We start from the raw sequence: 13,331 nt of genomic DNA on the forward strand, positions 1-13,331 counted from the left end.
TGCATCCTAATGCCTTTCGAAGTGTCATTTGGATTGATATGTTATTGAGAAAATGCTGGTATTTTTTTTTATTTGTCTTTTAGGGAAAAGGTTACAATTGGAGGGTTGAGAATTTAAAGGGCGCCAAGGACTCAATGCACTTACAACGTTGTATACAATGTACGGAAAATAAAAAAATATTGTCTCAAAGTTCTTCACAGACAGCATTTGAAGACGCTAATGTAACCGTAATAAAGAATACTTTTTTTTGTAATAGGTGTTACATTTTTGTTTGAATAGAAATGTCCTCTGCATTTTGCCCACTGTTCTCACTCGTCTTCAGATCTTTGGTTAATGAGGAATTACTAAAGTTCACCCTTTCTGTTCTCAACCCGAAAGATCTCCAGATGGGAAGACCTGCTGAATCCGTCCATTACAAAGCTGTATATGTGTCGCTGCCTTTCTGTGGGAGACTGTGACATACGCTGCATGTTGTCTGTCTTAATCATTGTGTTTGTCCGAAGGGAAACAGCAAATAAAATCCAAGTGTCAGACGTCTGTTGTGTTGTCTAAACCGCTTTGGAACAGTTGTAGTTCTGTAGGGAGTGCGGGAGTGGAAACTCTACAAACGCTACCGATGAGTATACACGCTCAGCTTTGGCACTTCTGGCTCATCATTATACACACATACAAACCTACTCTCTCACCTCTGTGGCTAGAATCCAGAGTTCTGACTCCTCACTAAAGGCAACACTGCAAAGGAAACCAGGAATCAGGGTCTTTTCTGTGACTTCTTTGCACCTGTTTTGTTTCTGTGTATTTCTTGGTGATCAGAGCCACAGGAAAATGGCCGTTCTTGCTCAGTGACGTATCAGTTCAGAAGACGATCGGGAGCTATTTTATTTGTATGAAAAATATATGAGCTAGGGGTCTTAAATCATTAGCTTTACATTTGATCATGCCAAATTTAAGGCCATAAAAGCATTCAATTGAACAAAAAAAAAACATATTTTTGTGTGCGTGGTGTACATGTTCTGTATTAAAATGTGTCACATTATATTTTTTGTCGAAAAAATGCCTTAAAATAATGTTCATTTGTGAATCGATGTTCTGGCACTAAAGTCCTTTAAACCACTGTTGCACCAATGTTAATGATAAAGAAACCATGGGAGTAATATGCATAAAATGCCCCAAATCCCACTTTAGAGATTATGAATATGTTTTTATGTACAGTAGGTTATGTACATTATCGTTAGGTAGAAAAAAGAACAGGTGTGTCCAGAATAGTTTAGAGTTTGTGTTTGTTTTCAGCCCTGAACTGGAAGCGCTTCCTTTTTTTTTCTTCCTATATAGTTTTTTTTTTTTTTTTCTTAAAGCCGTTTCATGTATTAAAATCAGGCCGTAAGGCAAAACATTACAGAAGTTGTGCTCAACTCCGTCGTTCACCAGCAGGATTCAGGAGGATTGTTCTCAGCAATCCTCCTGAATGTGTGAATGAAGCCAAAAAACAGTCTGGGGGTGTTTTTAATAAGGAAATAGCAAAACAACATGGCTAAAAGCTCCAAAAAGTCGATTTTGCATGATATAGGACCTTTAAGTAGTTATGAAGTGTTAGTCACACTTAAGTAATGCATTGTTCATGATGAATTAAGTGTTTTGTTATGTTAACAACAACATAGTGGAACAGTGAGTGACGCAACCTTATCATTTCTCTATGATGGTCGTGATTGGTTCAGCCTCAGCCGCCTACCAGCAACTTGTTGACCCACCTTCTTTCGTGCAGAAGAGAAGTGGGTGTGGTTTTTCAGGCTAGCATGACGGTACTTCGGATCCGAAGTAACAACTTTTTGAGTGACAGTGAACAGGTCTGAGCTCATTCTACATATTAGGACATGGCTGGAACATGTAGGGGGAAGAAAATTATTTATTTATTTCACATTTTTAAACTTCGTTTTGTCCCTTTAAGAGACACTGCAGTCACTGATTCAATGTTTCTCACAGATTTATTTGGGAATTTGTAATTTTAAATTTGATTTTCTTAAAATGCATTTTTATAATTCAATCAATCAATCAATCAACATTTTATTGTATTGTCGTTCAAAAAAAGAACAGCAACAACATTTTGTATGGAACATACAACAGCACATGGTATGACACTTTTATCACTTTAGTGCGACTTTATCTCCACGTCAGCAGCTCCTGCAGACTCCAAACTTCCCAGCCTCAGACTGAACTATATATTTGAAGCCGATAAAGTCTTTGGAACGAATATGTCACAAAATCAAACCATCATTTTAAACCTGGCTCAATCCATTGTTCAGATTTCGTTAACATTTTTAGACATAAAAGTGAAGGAAAACATCAAATGACAAAAACAATAGTTCAGTGTCTCTGTCTCCATTGTCTTACCAGGACACTGAGCCGTACCATGTGTGTGACATGAAGATGAGCTCCTGAACCCAGTGTGTGACTGTCCACAAATATATATAAACACTGTGAATATATGTGAATACACATATACATGACACTCCTGTACTGTGTAAACGTCATACTGTTCAGACCAATCTGCCCTCTGTCCCTCGGGCAACATCCCTGCATGTCTGACTCATTTGTGGTTGTCAGAGGCTGCAGGTGCGGAATGTCAGCCAAGTCTCTGACAGACTGCCCCAGGGCAAGGAGCTGTCAGGAGCAGGCAATTAACGAAACTCCCTTAAGGCATTTGAACTGGAAAGACTTGTCTGTCAGGATGAAGTTTGTTCCACTTCAGAATGTGGTGACAGGAGGACAGGCACTCTGACTCCTGACCTCTCCTGACCTCTGACCTCTTCTGACCTGTTTGTTTTCTGTCTCACAAATGTCAGTGAATGTGTCCTAAAGCAGAGCCACTGCGGAGGGGAGGGACGTTTCCGGAACCACTCGCAATATGTCCACCTGCTCAGAGGGCTGCTCCTGAGGCGGGACAGGCTGAGCGTCCCACTCCACCTGCACACATATAAAGAGGACGGTCATTTGTTAAAGATCAGTTCCATATGTGGACGTGTGCACATGAACAAAACTGTGTTACAGTCACACTAATCTGAGATGGACTGTATTGTTATGCGTCCATCTTCTGCTTTATCTGGGGCCGGGTCATGACCCAGAGGTCATTTCGGAATGAATGGACCAACTATCGTCCATGCTGTAATGGACTTTCCATTGAAAGAAACATAAAGTTATTATTCCCCAAACCCCGATGTCCTGTGTGCTGTCACTGCTGTGACAATAACAGATCCACCTGCTCTGCTCAGAGCAGCTCCACTCTTCCTGTAGCACAAATAAACGTGCAGATATTCCAGCTGTTTTGTGACGACGTCCACAGCGACAGCTCATGGAACTCTTGGCAGATGAGAAATGGATGGGAAACGAGTTTTAGTTTGTTATAATATGAGGGGAAAAGAATGCATTGCCACTTTTTTGGTCATTTTGTGTTTTCATATAAAACTGCACAGAGACCCAACGGTTGACCTTATCATGTGACAAGGGGAAAGGAGCTGGGAGGAGGACTTAGCTTCAGTGATACAAAGAGGCCCCATAGTCTGGACAGATCCATTCTATATTAAGGATAATGAAGATAAGACTGACCAGCCAGTGTGGCAGCGCCTCCTTGTGGAAGAACGTGAGGCAGGTCTGTGGCTGGGAGTGGATGATGAACCAGAGGAGAGTACACAGAAGTCCTACAGTGAGCAGGACCGTGGACGCCACCGTGAGCGGCTTCTGCCACGAACCTTCAGGACCTGGAACACAGAACCAGAATGACTCACACGTGCAGGATGGACCAGACGCAGGATCTAACATCGCTCACTCCTCCCCGTTCACATTCATCAGACCAGAGGGAAGCCCTGATGCAGCTCAGTTTCCTCCTACAGAGCATGTTCCAAAAAAGGAGAAAACTGGTGTGGCAACAAGCCTCATCAGTGCTCCCGGGCCTGCCAAGCCGAGCACAAAGCGAACATTTCAAAATAAGTATAATAACAATGTTTCTCTCTTCTCAGTGTTGTCACGGGAGGAAATTGTGTTCTTAGAAACAATCAAAAGATTTTTTTTTTTTTTAACAAGACAAAGGACCATCAGCCTGTGGCCATGAATGGCAAGGAGATCGAGGTGGTGACCTTGGGCTGCAGGTGGATGAGCTGGACTGGTCAGTGAACAACAAAGTGACCCAACTGTTCTGCAGGCAGGAGTGGCTAGTGCTCTCGTCTATGGTGTGCTGGAGGTAAACATTAGGCAGAGGGACACTCAGAGACTCTCAGGACTGTAGTGTCAGTCACGGAGAGGATGTGATGGACAACAGATTGGCAGCCTCGCTTCTGTCAGTCTGCCCCAGGGAGCTATGGCTATAATAGTAGCTCATCACCACCTATTTTTGAAGTCCATAAACCCTCCCCAAACTATACTTTGGTGACGCTAACAGAGCACCATTGTTTTGTGTTTCACTGTTGTGTATGTATATATATATTTGGAATAATCCTTCCCACTGCTGCCTGCTCAGACCAACACACACAGACACTGTAGCTTTGAGAGGACTCCCACACGGGTCAGTAAATGAGTGTGCAGACCTGGGATAGAGACACACTGTGGCGCTGTGGGGCTGCTCCGAGCTCCTGATGGCAGCTCACTGTGGGCTCGGACGCAGTACTCCTCTCCCTCCAGCAGGAGGACGCTGTCGAACAGGACCTGCTCTGCGCGCACCTCCCGCTCCAGGACCTGGGCAAGAGCATGGTTAGGAAACATCAATGACAAAGGCATTGGTAACACAGGCTTGTAAAGCCATTATTATTATGAAGGGGAAACTAATGAGCGAGTTCACTCGAATCATCCAAATGTCTGAAATGATCCGTGCAAATATCCTCAAGAGCATGCAAACCCAGACCAAACCACCACGAACCATTAACACGGGCCCACTATGGTCCTCCGGGTGAGGAGCTGACATTGCTGTAATACCACCCCCTGGTGGCCAGGGGCCACTCCAAAAGACAGGATTCTAATGGGACTTCAGACCTTCCAAGAACAACTTAAAAGCCTGGCTCCGAAGAGTTTTATTTTTTCTAGAAGTCGCTATGACCCATGTGACAGTGGTGGGGTCGGTGGAATATTTTTAAGCACGCTGGTTCTTGTTCATCAGCTCGAACATTTGAAGCATTTTCAGTGTATTGACTGACCAGAGCCTCTATGGATGCTCTCTCGCCTTTTTGTCCTTAAGGAACAGGCAGCTCTGCCCGTTTCAAGAGGATCCGGGACCATTACTGAGAATGGGGCTGAACGGGACCCACTCATCTGTATTATATTATATCAATGCACGGGCCAATCTGTCCAAACCTGAGATACTTTTCTCCTTTAAAGCGTCTACTAGAAGTTTAGATCAAGGTCAATCCAATGGTACATGTTTCAGACCGATTAGCATGAGCTACAAAAGCTAGCAGCTCCATAGTATCAAACACAAAGGAGGCTGTACCTAGATAAAATGACTATGACTTCAGGCCAAGGCTAAACATCTTAAGAGTCGTCAGTTGCTGAGGTTTACATGAAACAGCCCAGGTCACAGAGGGACAATACTCGTATACCCCAGCAGCCTGTGTAGCCTTTAAAACACGACCGAGACGCCAGTCAGCGGCGCTCACTCGGTGAACCGCTCTGACTGCTCTGTTACTTTCTATAAGACATTCTAATACTGTAGTGAAGATGCAGTTGGACAGACCTGGTCCTCATGTCCTGTCCTCCACAGAGACAATCTCACGGAGCAGATCGGAGGGATGTCTATGATGGACACCAACAGACTGTCCCCCAGGACGTCCAGCTTCAGGATGGGCTCCAGCAACAGCGCTGCAACACATTACATTTATAATAAGTCAAGGCAAGTGTATTTATTCCACACATTTCAAGTCAGAGGTAACTCAATGTGCCTCACAACAACACAAAACTACAATCACAACAAATCACCAATATTCATTAAAAGACGTTCAGTTGCCATAGGCAGCAGTAAATAAGCCTGGACTTAAACATAGTCAGGGCTGAGGCCTGTCTCACGTCCTCCCTCCTCCCTGCATGAAGCTGAAACGCAGCCTCACCGTGTTTAGTCGTGACTCTGGGAACCACCAGGAGGCCCCTCCCTGAGGTTCTCAAGGTGATTCATATGGCTTTAAGTGTTAGCTATACTTTGGTGCATGAAGAGACTTGTACACAAGCAGAGTGTTTTCAATTCTATTCTCTGAGTGACTGAAGCCAGTGCAGAGACCGGAGCACTGGACTAATATGGTTGTGTTTCCTGATTCTGGTCAGGTCTCAAGTGGCAGCATTTTGGATGTTCTGCAGTTCTGACAGCTCGTTTGGAAAGGCCAGTGAGCAGGCTGTTATTGTAGTCTAACCTGCAGGAGACAAAGTCATGACAATAACAAGAGCAGCCCCATCACCGCACGTGTCAGGAACTCTCCTGCATGGTGTTCAAGAAACACACAAAAGCTACAATGTGACGGAAGATCAAATTATAATAGAAGTCGCTTGATAGAAACGGTAGATATTGTTAAAGACTAAATAACTGAGCATGTAATGTGATTGCTCTTTTTGATTGAAATTGTTGAGGACATCACTCAAATGCATGTTTTATGGTTCAAAAACTGGATACTGGACATAATTAATGTGTAACGAATGATATTTATTGAAGCATTTTGACAGTTTTAAACTTTCAGCGCAAAGTTCACATAGAAAGTTTCCAGAAAATGTCTGGAATGTGGGGGAATTTTCCGCCACTTTGCAAACCAAATTTTGTCCCATTTAAAACCTTTTGACTCACAACAATAAACAAGGTTATTTATTTTCTACCAGTAAATTGTGTTATCCACCACACTATTCAAACTGATTTGTTCTTGTACTTAAACATGTCAGCACTTCCGCATGGATAACGATTTGACTGAGTAACTTTCACGTTTATTGGAAGAATCATACTCTGCTTGTAGTGAGACGTTGACTGTTGTCGTGCTTACTGTGTATGCGGTTGAAGGGAGGAGCCAGCTGTTGCCACGGTGACAGGACATGCCCACAGTGACCTCTGACCCTCAGGTTGTAGTCCGAGTCCGAGCCGAGCTCCGTGCTGAGCTCACACCGGCAGAGCGACATCCGCTGACAGCCAACCGCGGATAACCAGGAGCCGTTCAGCACCAGGCGCTCGAAGTCCCTGAAACACCACAGCGTTAGTCCTGGGCTAGTCCTGGGCTAGTCCTGGGCTAGTCCTGGGTTAGCACAGGTTTAGTCCTGGTTTAGGTCTGAGTTAGACTTGGGTTAGTCCCGGTTTAGTCCGGGTTTCCTTACCCCTGGTACTGCACTGAGTATAGCACTGTAGTGTCACACTGCTCCTGTAGGGGGAGCCAGCTCAGAGTGTGCCTCATGTTGATGGAGCTGATGGAGAGGCCAGAAGGAGCAGAGAGAGCACGCACACCTGGGAGGGGGACAGAGGGGGAGAGGGTCATATTTTGGCAGACAAGTATAATGAATATAGTTTCCTGTTAGTTGGTGAGTATTAAACACACAGCAGTATCATCTACACAGTCCACCAAGGAACATTTACCAAATATAAACTTAGGAAATGAGTTTGGGCAAGATGTACTCGCCCTCACGACTTTAGGCTAGCGGAACTAGTGTAGCCACATCACGCATTGAGCCAGTACTTCCCAAATTGACATTAATGTAGCGCTTTGTGAAACTTGGTAACACAGGCTTGTAAAGTGCAATACAAGTGTACGCCATTATCATTATCAAATCGATACCAGAGCCCGAAAATGCAAGAATCCACATAGCGAACGTGCACCGATAAGCAAGTAACATGGATAAGAAATGAGTACTCTGTGAGCTCTAATTTTGGGTGGGGTCCGCGAGACAAAGTAAAAAAAGATGGCTCTTTGGCGCCCCCTACAAACAGGCAGTTTACATGGAGTCAATGGCAGCCCGGTCGGAAGAAATGTCACCATGCAAAGTTGACACTGGCAAGGGACATAGACCATGTCAGGACATGTAAAATATTATATTATGGCCCCGCCCTAAACCCTACTGGAAGTCGGCCATCTTGGTATTGTTGAAACTGTGGACTATTATGTAGTGACAAGATGAAAAAAGAAGTGTACTTATGGATATTAGTTCATTGTCTGCACTTTTTCCCCACTAAATTGTCTGAAATACTGAGTCTGAACACCGACTTTATTTTGATTCCATCAAATCTCACTTTTTTCACCAATGCCATTCAGATCAGCATTTCAGTTTCCATTCCTGGTGGCACAGAGTTCACCCCGCGACACTCAAAGAATTCAAACTATTCCATTACATGAAAAATATTAAAATGTTTGAAACGCTTAAAAAAGGTGTCCTTCTTCCCTGCTGCCCCCACCCACTTTAAACATAAAGCGTATCCACGCTTATACACCGCTGCTTTTTAATGCACAGATCAGGACGCCTAAAGCGAGTGTACACAAAATAACTCTGATACTGGCATTAATGCTAATATTTATAATAGTAATAACAATCAAAAATTGTAAAATACTTCTAAATAAAAGGAGTGGTTAATGACGCCATACTACCTGCGGCCACATATTTTGACTCATCAGGCCTCTGCAGGAGCGTAAGAGCTGCGTGGGACTGAATGGAGACACTGGGAGGTCCATGACTCCTCGGGTGTAATTAACAGTGAGTGTAAGCAATGACAAATAATGACATTTGATATGAATGTCATTGCACTCAACTCTGTGAGAGCGGAGCCGTCAGACAAGTTTGACAAGAGCTACTCCCTTAAACTGAAAGTCAAGAGCCAACGATGTCATCCAATAAACAATCATCAACTAAATGGTTATGAACAGTGGGCATTTGTGTGCTCCTAAAATTCAAGAGGATTTCTGTAAATCTTGAGCTTTTGTGCAAGCACTCTGCGCTGTGGTGTGTGTTGTGCAGTGGTGTGTGTTGTGTTGTGGTGTGTGTTGTGCTGTGGTGTGTGTTGTGTTGTGGTGTGTGTTGTGCTGTGGTGTGTGTTGTGTTGTGGTGTGTGTTGTGCTGTGGTGTGTGTTGTGTTGTGGTGTGTGTTGTGCTGTGGTGTGGTGTGTGTTGTGTTGTGGTGTGTGTTGTGCAGTGGTGTTTGTTGTGCTGTGGTGTGTGTTGTGTTGTGGTGTTTGTTGTGCTGTGGTGTGTGTTGTGTTGTGGTGTGTGTTGTGCTGTGGTGTGAGACATAGACAAAATATTGATAGATCACATGTGCTCATTTAGATTAATTACATTTACATCCATGTACGTTCATTAAAAATCCATGATGGGTTAGTGTTAGTGTTAGTGTTAGTTAGTGTTAGTGTTAGTGTTAGTGTTAGGGTTAGTTAGTGTTAGTGTTAGTGTTAGTGTTAGTGTTAGTGTTAGGGTTCCTCAGTGTTCTCCTACAAAGCGTGCTCCGAAAAAGGCTGGAAGACCAACAACCGGCTACGAGCCTCCACAATGCTCCAGGGCCCATCAAACGTTTTATTTCTACAGCAGAAACACCCTGTGGTTAAGAGTATGGTACCCAGCACGAAGTTGTGCATCGCAGTGTGCGCCGTACGTAGTGTGTGCTGTCATGTGTACTGCAGTGTGTACTGTAATGTGCTCTGTAGTGTGTACCATAGTGTGTGCCATAGTGTGCTCTGTAGTGTGTACCATAGTGTGTGCCATAGTGTGCTCTGTAGTGTGTACCATAGTGTGTGCCATAGTGTGCTCTGTAGTGTGTACCATAGTGTGTGCCATAGTGTGCTCTGTAGTGTGTACCATAGTGTGTGCCATAGTGTGCTCTGTAGTGTGTACCATAGTGTGTGCCATAGTATGCTCTGTAGTGTGTACCATAGTGTGTGCCATAGTGTGCTCTGTAGTGTGTACCATAGTGTGTGCCATAGTGTGCTCTGTAGTGTGTACCATAGTGTGTGCCATAGTATGCTCTGTAGTGTGTACCATAGTGTGTGCCATAGTATGCTCTGTAGTGTGTACCATAGTGTGTGCCATAGTGTGCTCTGTAGTGTGTACCATAGTGTATGCTGTCATGTGTACTGTAGTGTGTGCTGTCATGTGTACTGTAGTGTGTACCGTAGTGTGTGCTGTCATGTGTACTGCAGTGTGCACTGTAATGTGCTCTGTAGTGTGTACCGTAGTGTGTGCTGTCATGTGTACTGCAGTGTGTACCGTAGTGTACGCATAAAGTGCACCCGTGCAACAGTTCATCACTCTGCGTTACTTTCTGATGTAAATCCATCACTCAGTCATCACGGCTCCAAAATACTCTTTCATTTCAACCGACAGCAACGGGATCTCTGCTGACCGGGGCAATGCTAATCCAATAAGCAGATGACCTGCTATCAAAGGTCCAAATAATATATAATAATATATAATAATAATAATAATTATATATAATTATATATATATATATATATATATATATATATATATATATATATATACAGACCACAGATGTTAAGACGCGAAAGCTCCTAACCATGCACGGAGGGTTCCACCCCAAATCCAACACCCTGAGACTGTACGCTCGCCGTAAGGAAGGAGGCCGATGACTAGTGAGCATGAGTGAGAGCCACTATCCAGGATAAAACATCCAAGATCCATAAGTACATCAAGGACAAGGCTCCGACAGATGACGTGCTCAGTGAATGTCTCAGACAATGGGGAACAGAAGATGAGGTGCTGGAGGTCCCGTCATGGGAGGACAAGCCCCTACACGGCATGTACCACCGACACATAACTGAAGTGGCGGATATACAGAAATCCTACCAATGGCTAGACAGAGCCGGACTAAAGGACAGCACAGAGGCTCCTCATGGCTGCACAGGAGCCTTGAGCACCAGAGCAATAGAGGCCCAGATCTATCACACCAGACAAGACCCCAGGTGTAGACTGTGCAAAGAGGCCAATGAGACAATCCAGCACATAACTGCAGGGTGTAAGATGCTGCAGGTGTAAGAACATAACTGCAGGGTGTAAGATGCTGCAGGGTGTAAGAACATAACTGCAGGGTGTAAGATGCTGCAGGGAAAGCTTACATGGAGCGCCATAACCAAGTGGCTGGTATAGTGTACAGGAACATCTGTGCAGAATATGGGCTGGAAACCCCAAGGTCAAAGTGGGAAACACCTCCAAAGGTGGTGGAGAATGACCGAGCCAAGATCCTGTGGGACTTCCAGATACAGACGGACAGAATGGTAATGAACCAACCGGACATTGTGGTGGTGGACAAAGAGCAGAGGAAAGCCGTTGTGGTCGACATAGCAATACCAAGACTTCAACATCAGGAAAAAAGAACACGAGAAACTAGAGAAATACCAGGGGCTCAGAGAAGAGCTGGAGAAAACCTGGAGGGTGAAGGCATCAGTGGTGCCCGTGGTCGTTGGGGCACTCGGGGCAGTGACCCCCAAACTGAAGGAGCGGCTCCAGCAGATCCCAGGAAATACATCAGACATCTCGGTCCAGAAAAGTGCAGTTCTAGGAACAGCAAAGATACTGCGCAGAACCCTCAAGCTCCCAGGCCTCTGGTAGAGGACCCGAGCAGGAGGAAAAAGAGAGACCGCCCGCGGAGGGTGAGGAAGAGTTTTTTTCTTTTTTTTTATACAGCAGTGTGCACTTACTCAGTGTATTGTTGTATGCATTGAAGCTTCAATGCTTAACATTAACAGTCCATAAAAATACAAACAAAACAAAAAACAGAATACTATGTACATTCCAATATCTCCAGAAACAACCACATACCCACTCAACAATACTATACAACAATACATACACACACACCTCACACTCACACACACGCTCATCTATGCCCACCTGATCACTCACCCCCTGTTAACACAAATGTAGAATAAAAGATACTAAGAAATGCATCGTTGTTGCTGTTGCCACAGCCCATTACGGTCAATGCACTTCATTTCAATAAATTCAAAGTGACGGTGAAGCAGGAGGCGCGCTGAGGCGCGCTGAGGCGAGCTGAGGCTCGAGGCGCGCTCCCTCTGGCAGCAGATCACCATGCTGCTTTTAAGGCCTATTCATACTCCACAAGACGCGAGAACTTTGTTCTCGCACCCAGAGCTGCGAGAACAAAATGACGTCATTTTCTTCTCGCAGCTCCTGTTCGGCAGGTCTGGCTGACGCATCAGCTCAGCAGAACTTTGTTCGGCAGGGCTGCGAGAACTCTGGCTGTGATTGGCTGGATTTTTAGTGGGCGGGGTTATTTTAGCGGAAGCGGGAAGCGAGAATCCAATGTTTACGTCCTGACACCTGTATATATTTCTATGCCTGACACCGGTGCGGAAAACGGAGACAACATGGATAGTTTTGCGGCACCGCTCGCGGCAGTAAAATACTTCGTTGAAGGATTACAAGGACACGCACATGTAAAGAAGTCCTGGGGAGAAACACGCGGACGTTTTGGGCGAGGACGAAGAGGAAACAGAAGAGCCTGGTGTTACCTGCGTAAAAGAGGTGAGTGATAAAGAAAATAAAAAAGTGGTTCAGGTTCGTGGACGGAGGGAGACCAGGCTTGTACATCTTAGACCCTTTCATCAAACACCGGGAAACATCACCAACATGTTCAGTGAAGGTTCTTGGATGGACAAAACCTGTACTGAGCTACACAGACGTGAAACTATTAGATATTATAAGACTTGTTCTTCTCCTCTGCTCCGTTTCATTCAGACCGTGTTGGCTTGGCGGTTTTATTTATTGTGATTGCACAACATTACTTTTGAATGAAATAAATAAAATGAAATGAAATGAAACAACATGGTTTTACTGAGTGACACGGAGGTAAGCTTTTAACGTGAACGTTTTCTAACATAATAAACCAGCGCGAGATGTGGCTAAACATGAAGTCAATCTTCAACATGTTTTCAATATCGTGACTGATACATTTTATAATAGTTTGAAGTCAAATGGCTCGTTTTATTTCGGTCATTCCTTGTTTGTTTTGGCTGCGGAGAAAGGGGGCGTGGCAGTTCGGCAGAAACACGTCTTGTGGAGAATGAAATGTCAGAGCTCAGACGAACTTTGTTCTCGTTCTTTTTGCCTCAAGAACAAGAACAAAGTTCTCGCGTCTTGTGGAGTATGCAGAGGCCTTTAATGTACAGACCAGGACACTCAAATACTTCTATCTCTATCAACACGAGCTGAAAGAGGATCACCAAAGCATCGTTCTTCTTTTTAATGCACAGATTAGTGCACCTAAAACAAGCGCACACAAATGCTCATATTGGCATTGATGCTAATATTTATGATATAAATAACAAATAAAAATTGGAAAATACTTTTAAATAAAAGGAGTGGTTAAT

The 13,331-nt window shown here is 44.3% G+C and overlaps 1 protein-coding gene across 1 annotated transcript; it reads right to left on the reverse strand.

Moving 5' to 3' along the window:
- Nucleotides 1–2,850: 2,850 nt before the first annotated feature.
- crfb16 (cytokine receptor family member B16) lies at nucleotides 2,851–9,560 on the reverse strand (the record flags this gene model as incomplete). The annotated part of the gene is made up of 7 exons (XM_079568811.1): nucleotides 2,851–2,961; nucleotides 3,601–3,752; nucleotides 4,575–4,722; nucleotides 5,714–5,838; nucleotides 6,996–7,186; nucleotides 7,321–7,447; nucleotides 9,542–9,560. 7 exons carry the CDS (start codon nucleotides 9,558–9,560, stop codon nucleotides 2,851–2,853), a joined length of 873 nt encoding a protein of 290 aa, XP_079424937.1.
- Between the last annotated feature and the right edge of the window lie 3,771 nt (nucleotides 9,561–13,331).

This window comes from Gobius niger (assembly GCF_951799975.1).
Source record: "Gobius niger genome assembly, chromosome: 13".
In the NCBI taxonomy this organism is placed as follows: Eukaryota; Metazoa; Chordata; class Actinopteri; order Gobiiformes; family Gobiidae; genus Gobius; species Gobius niger.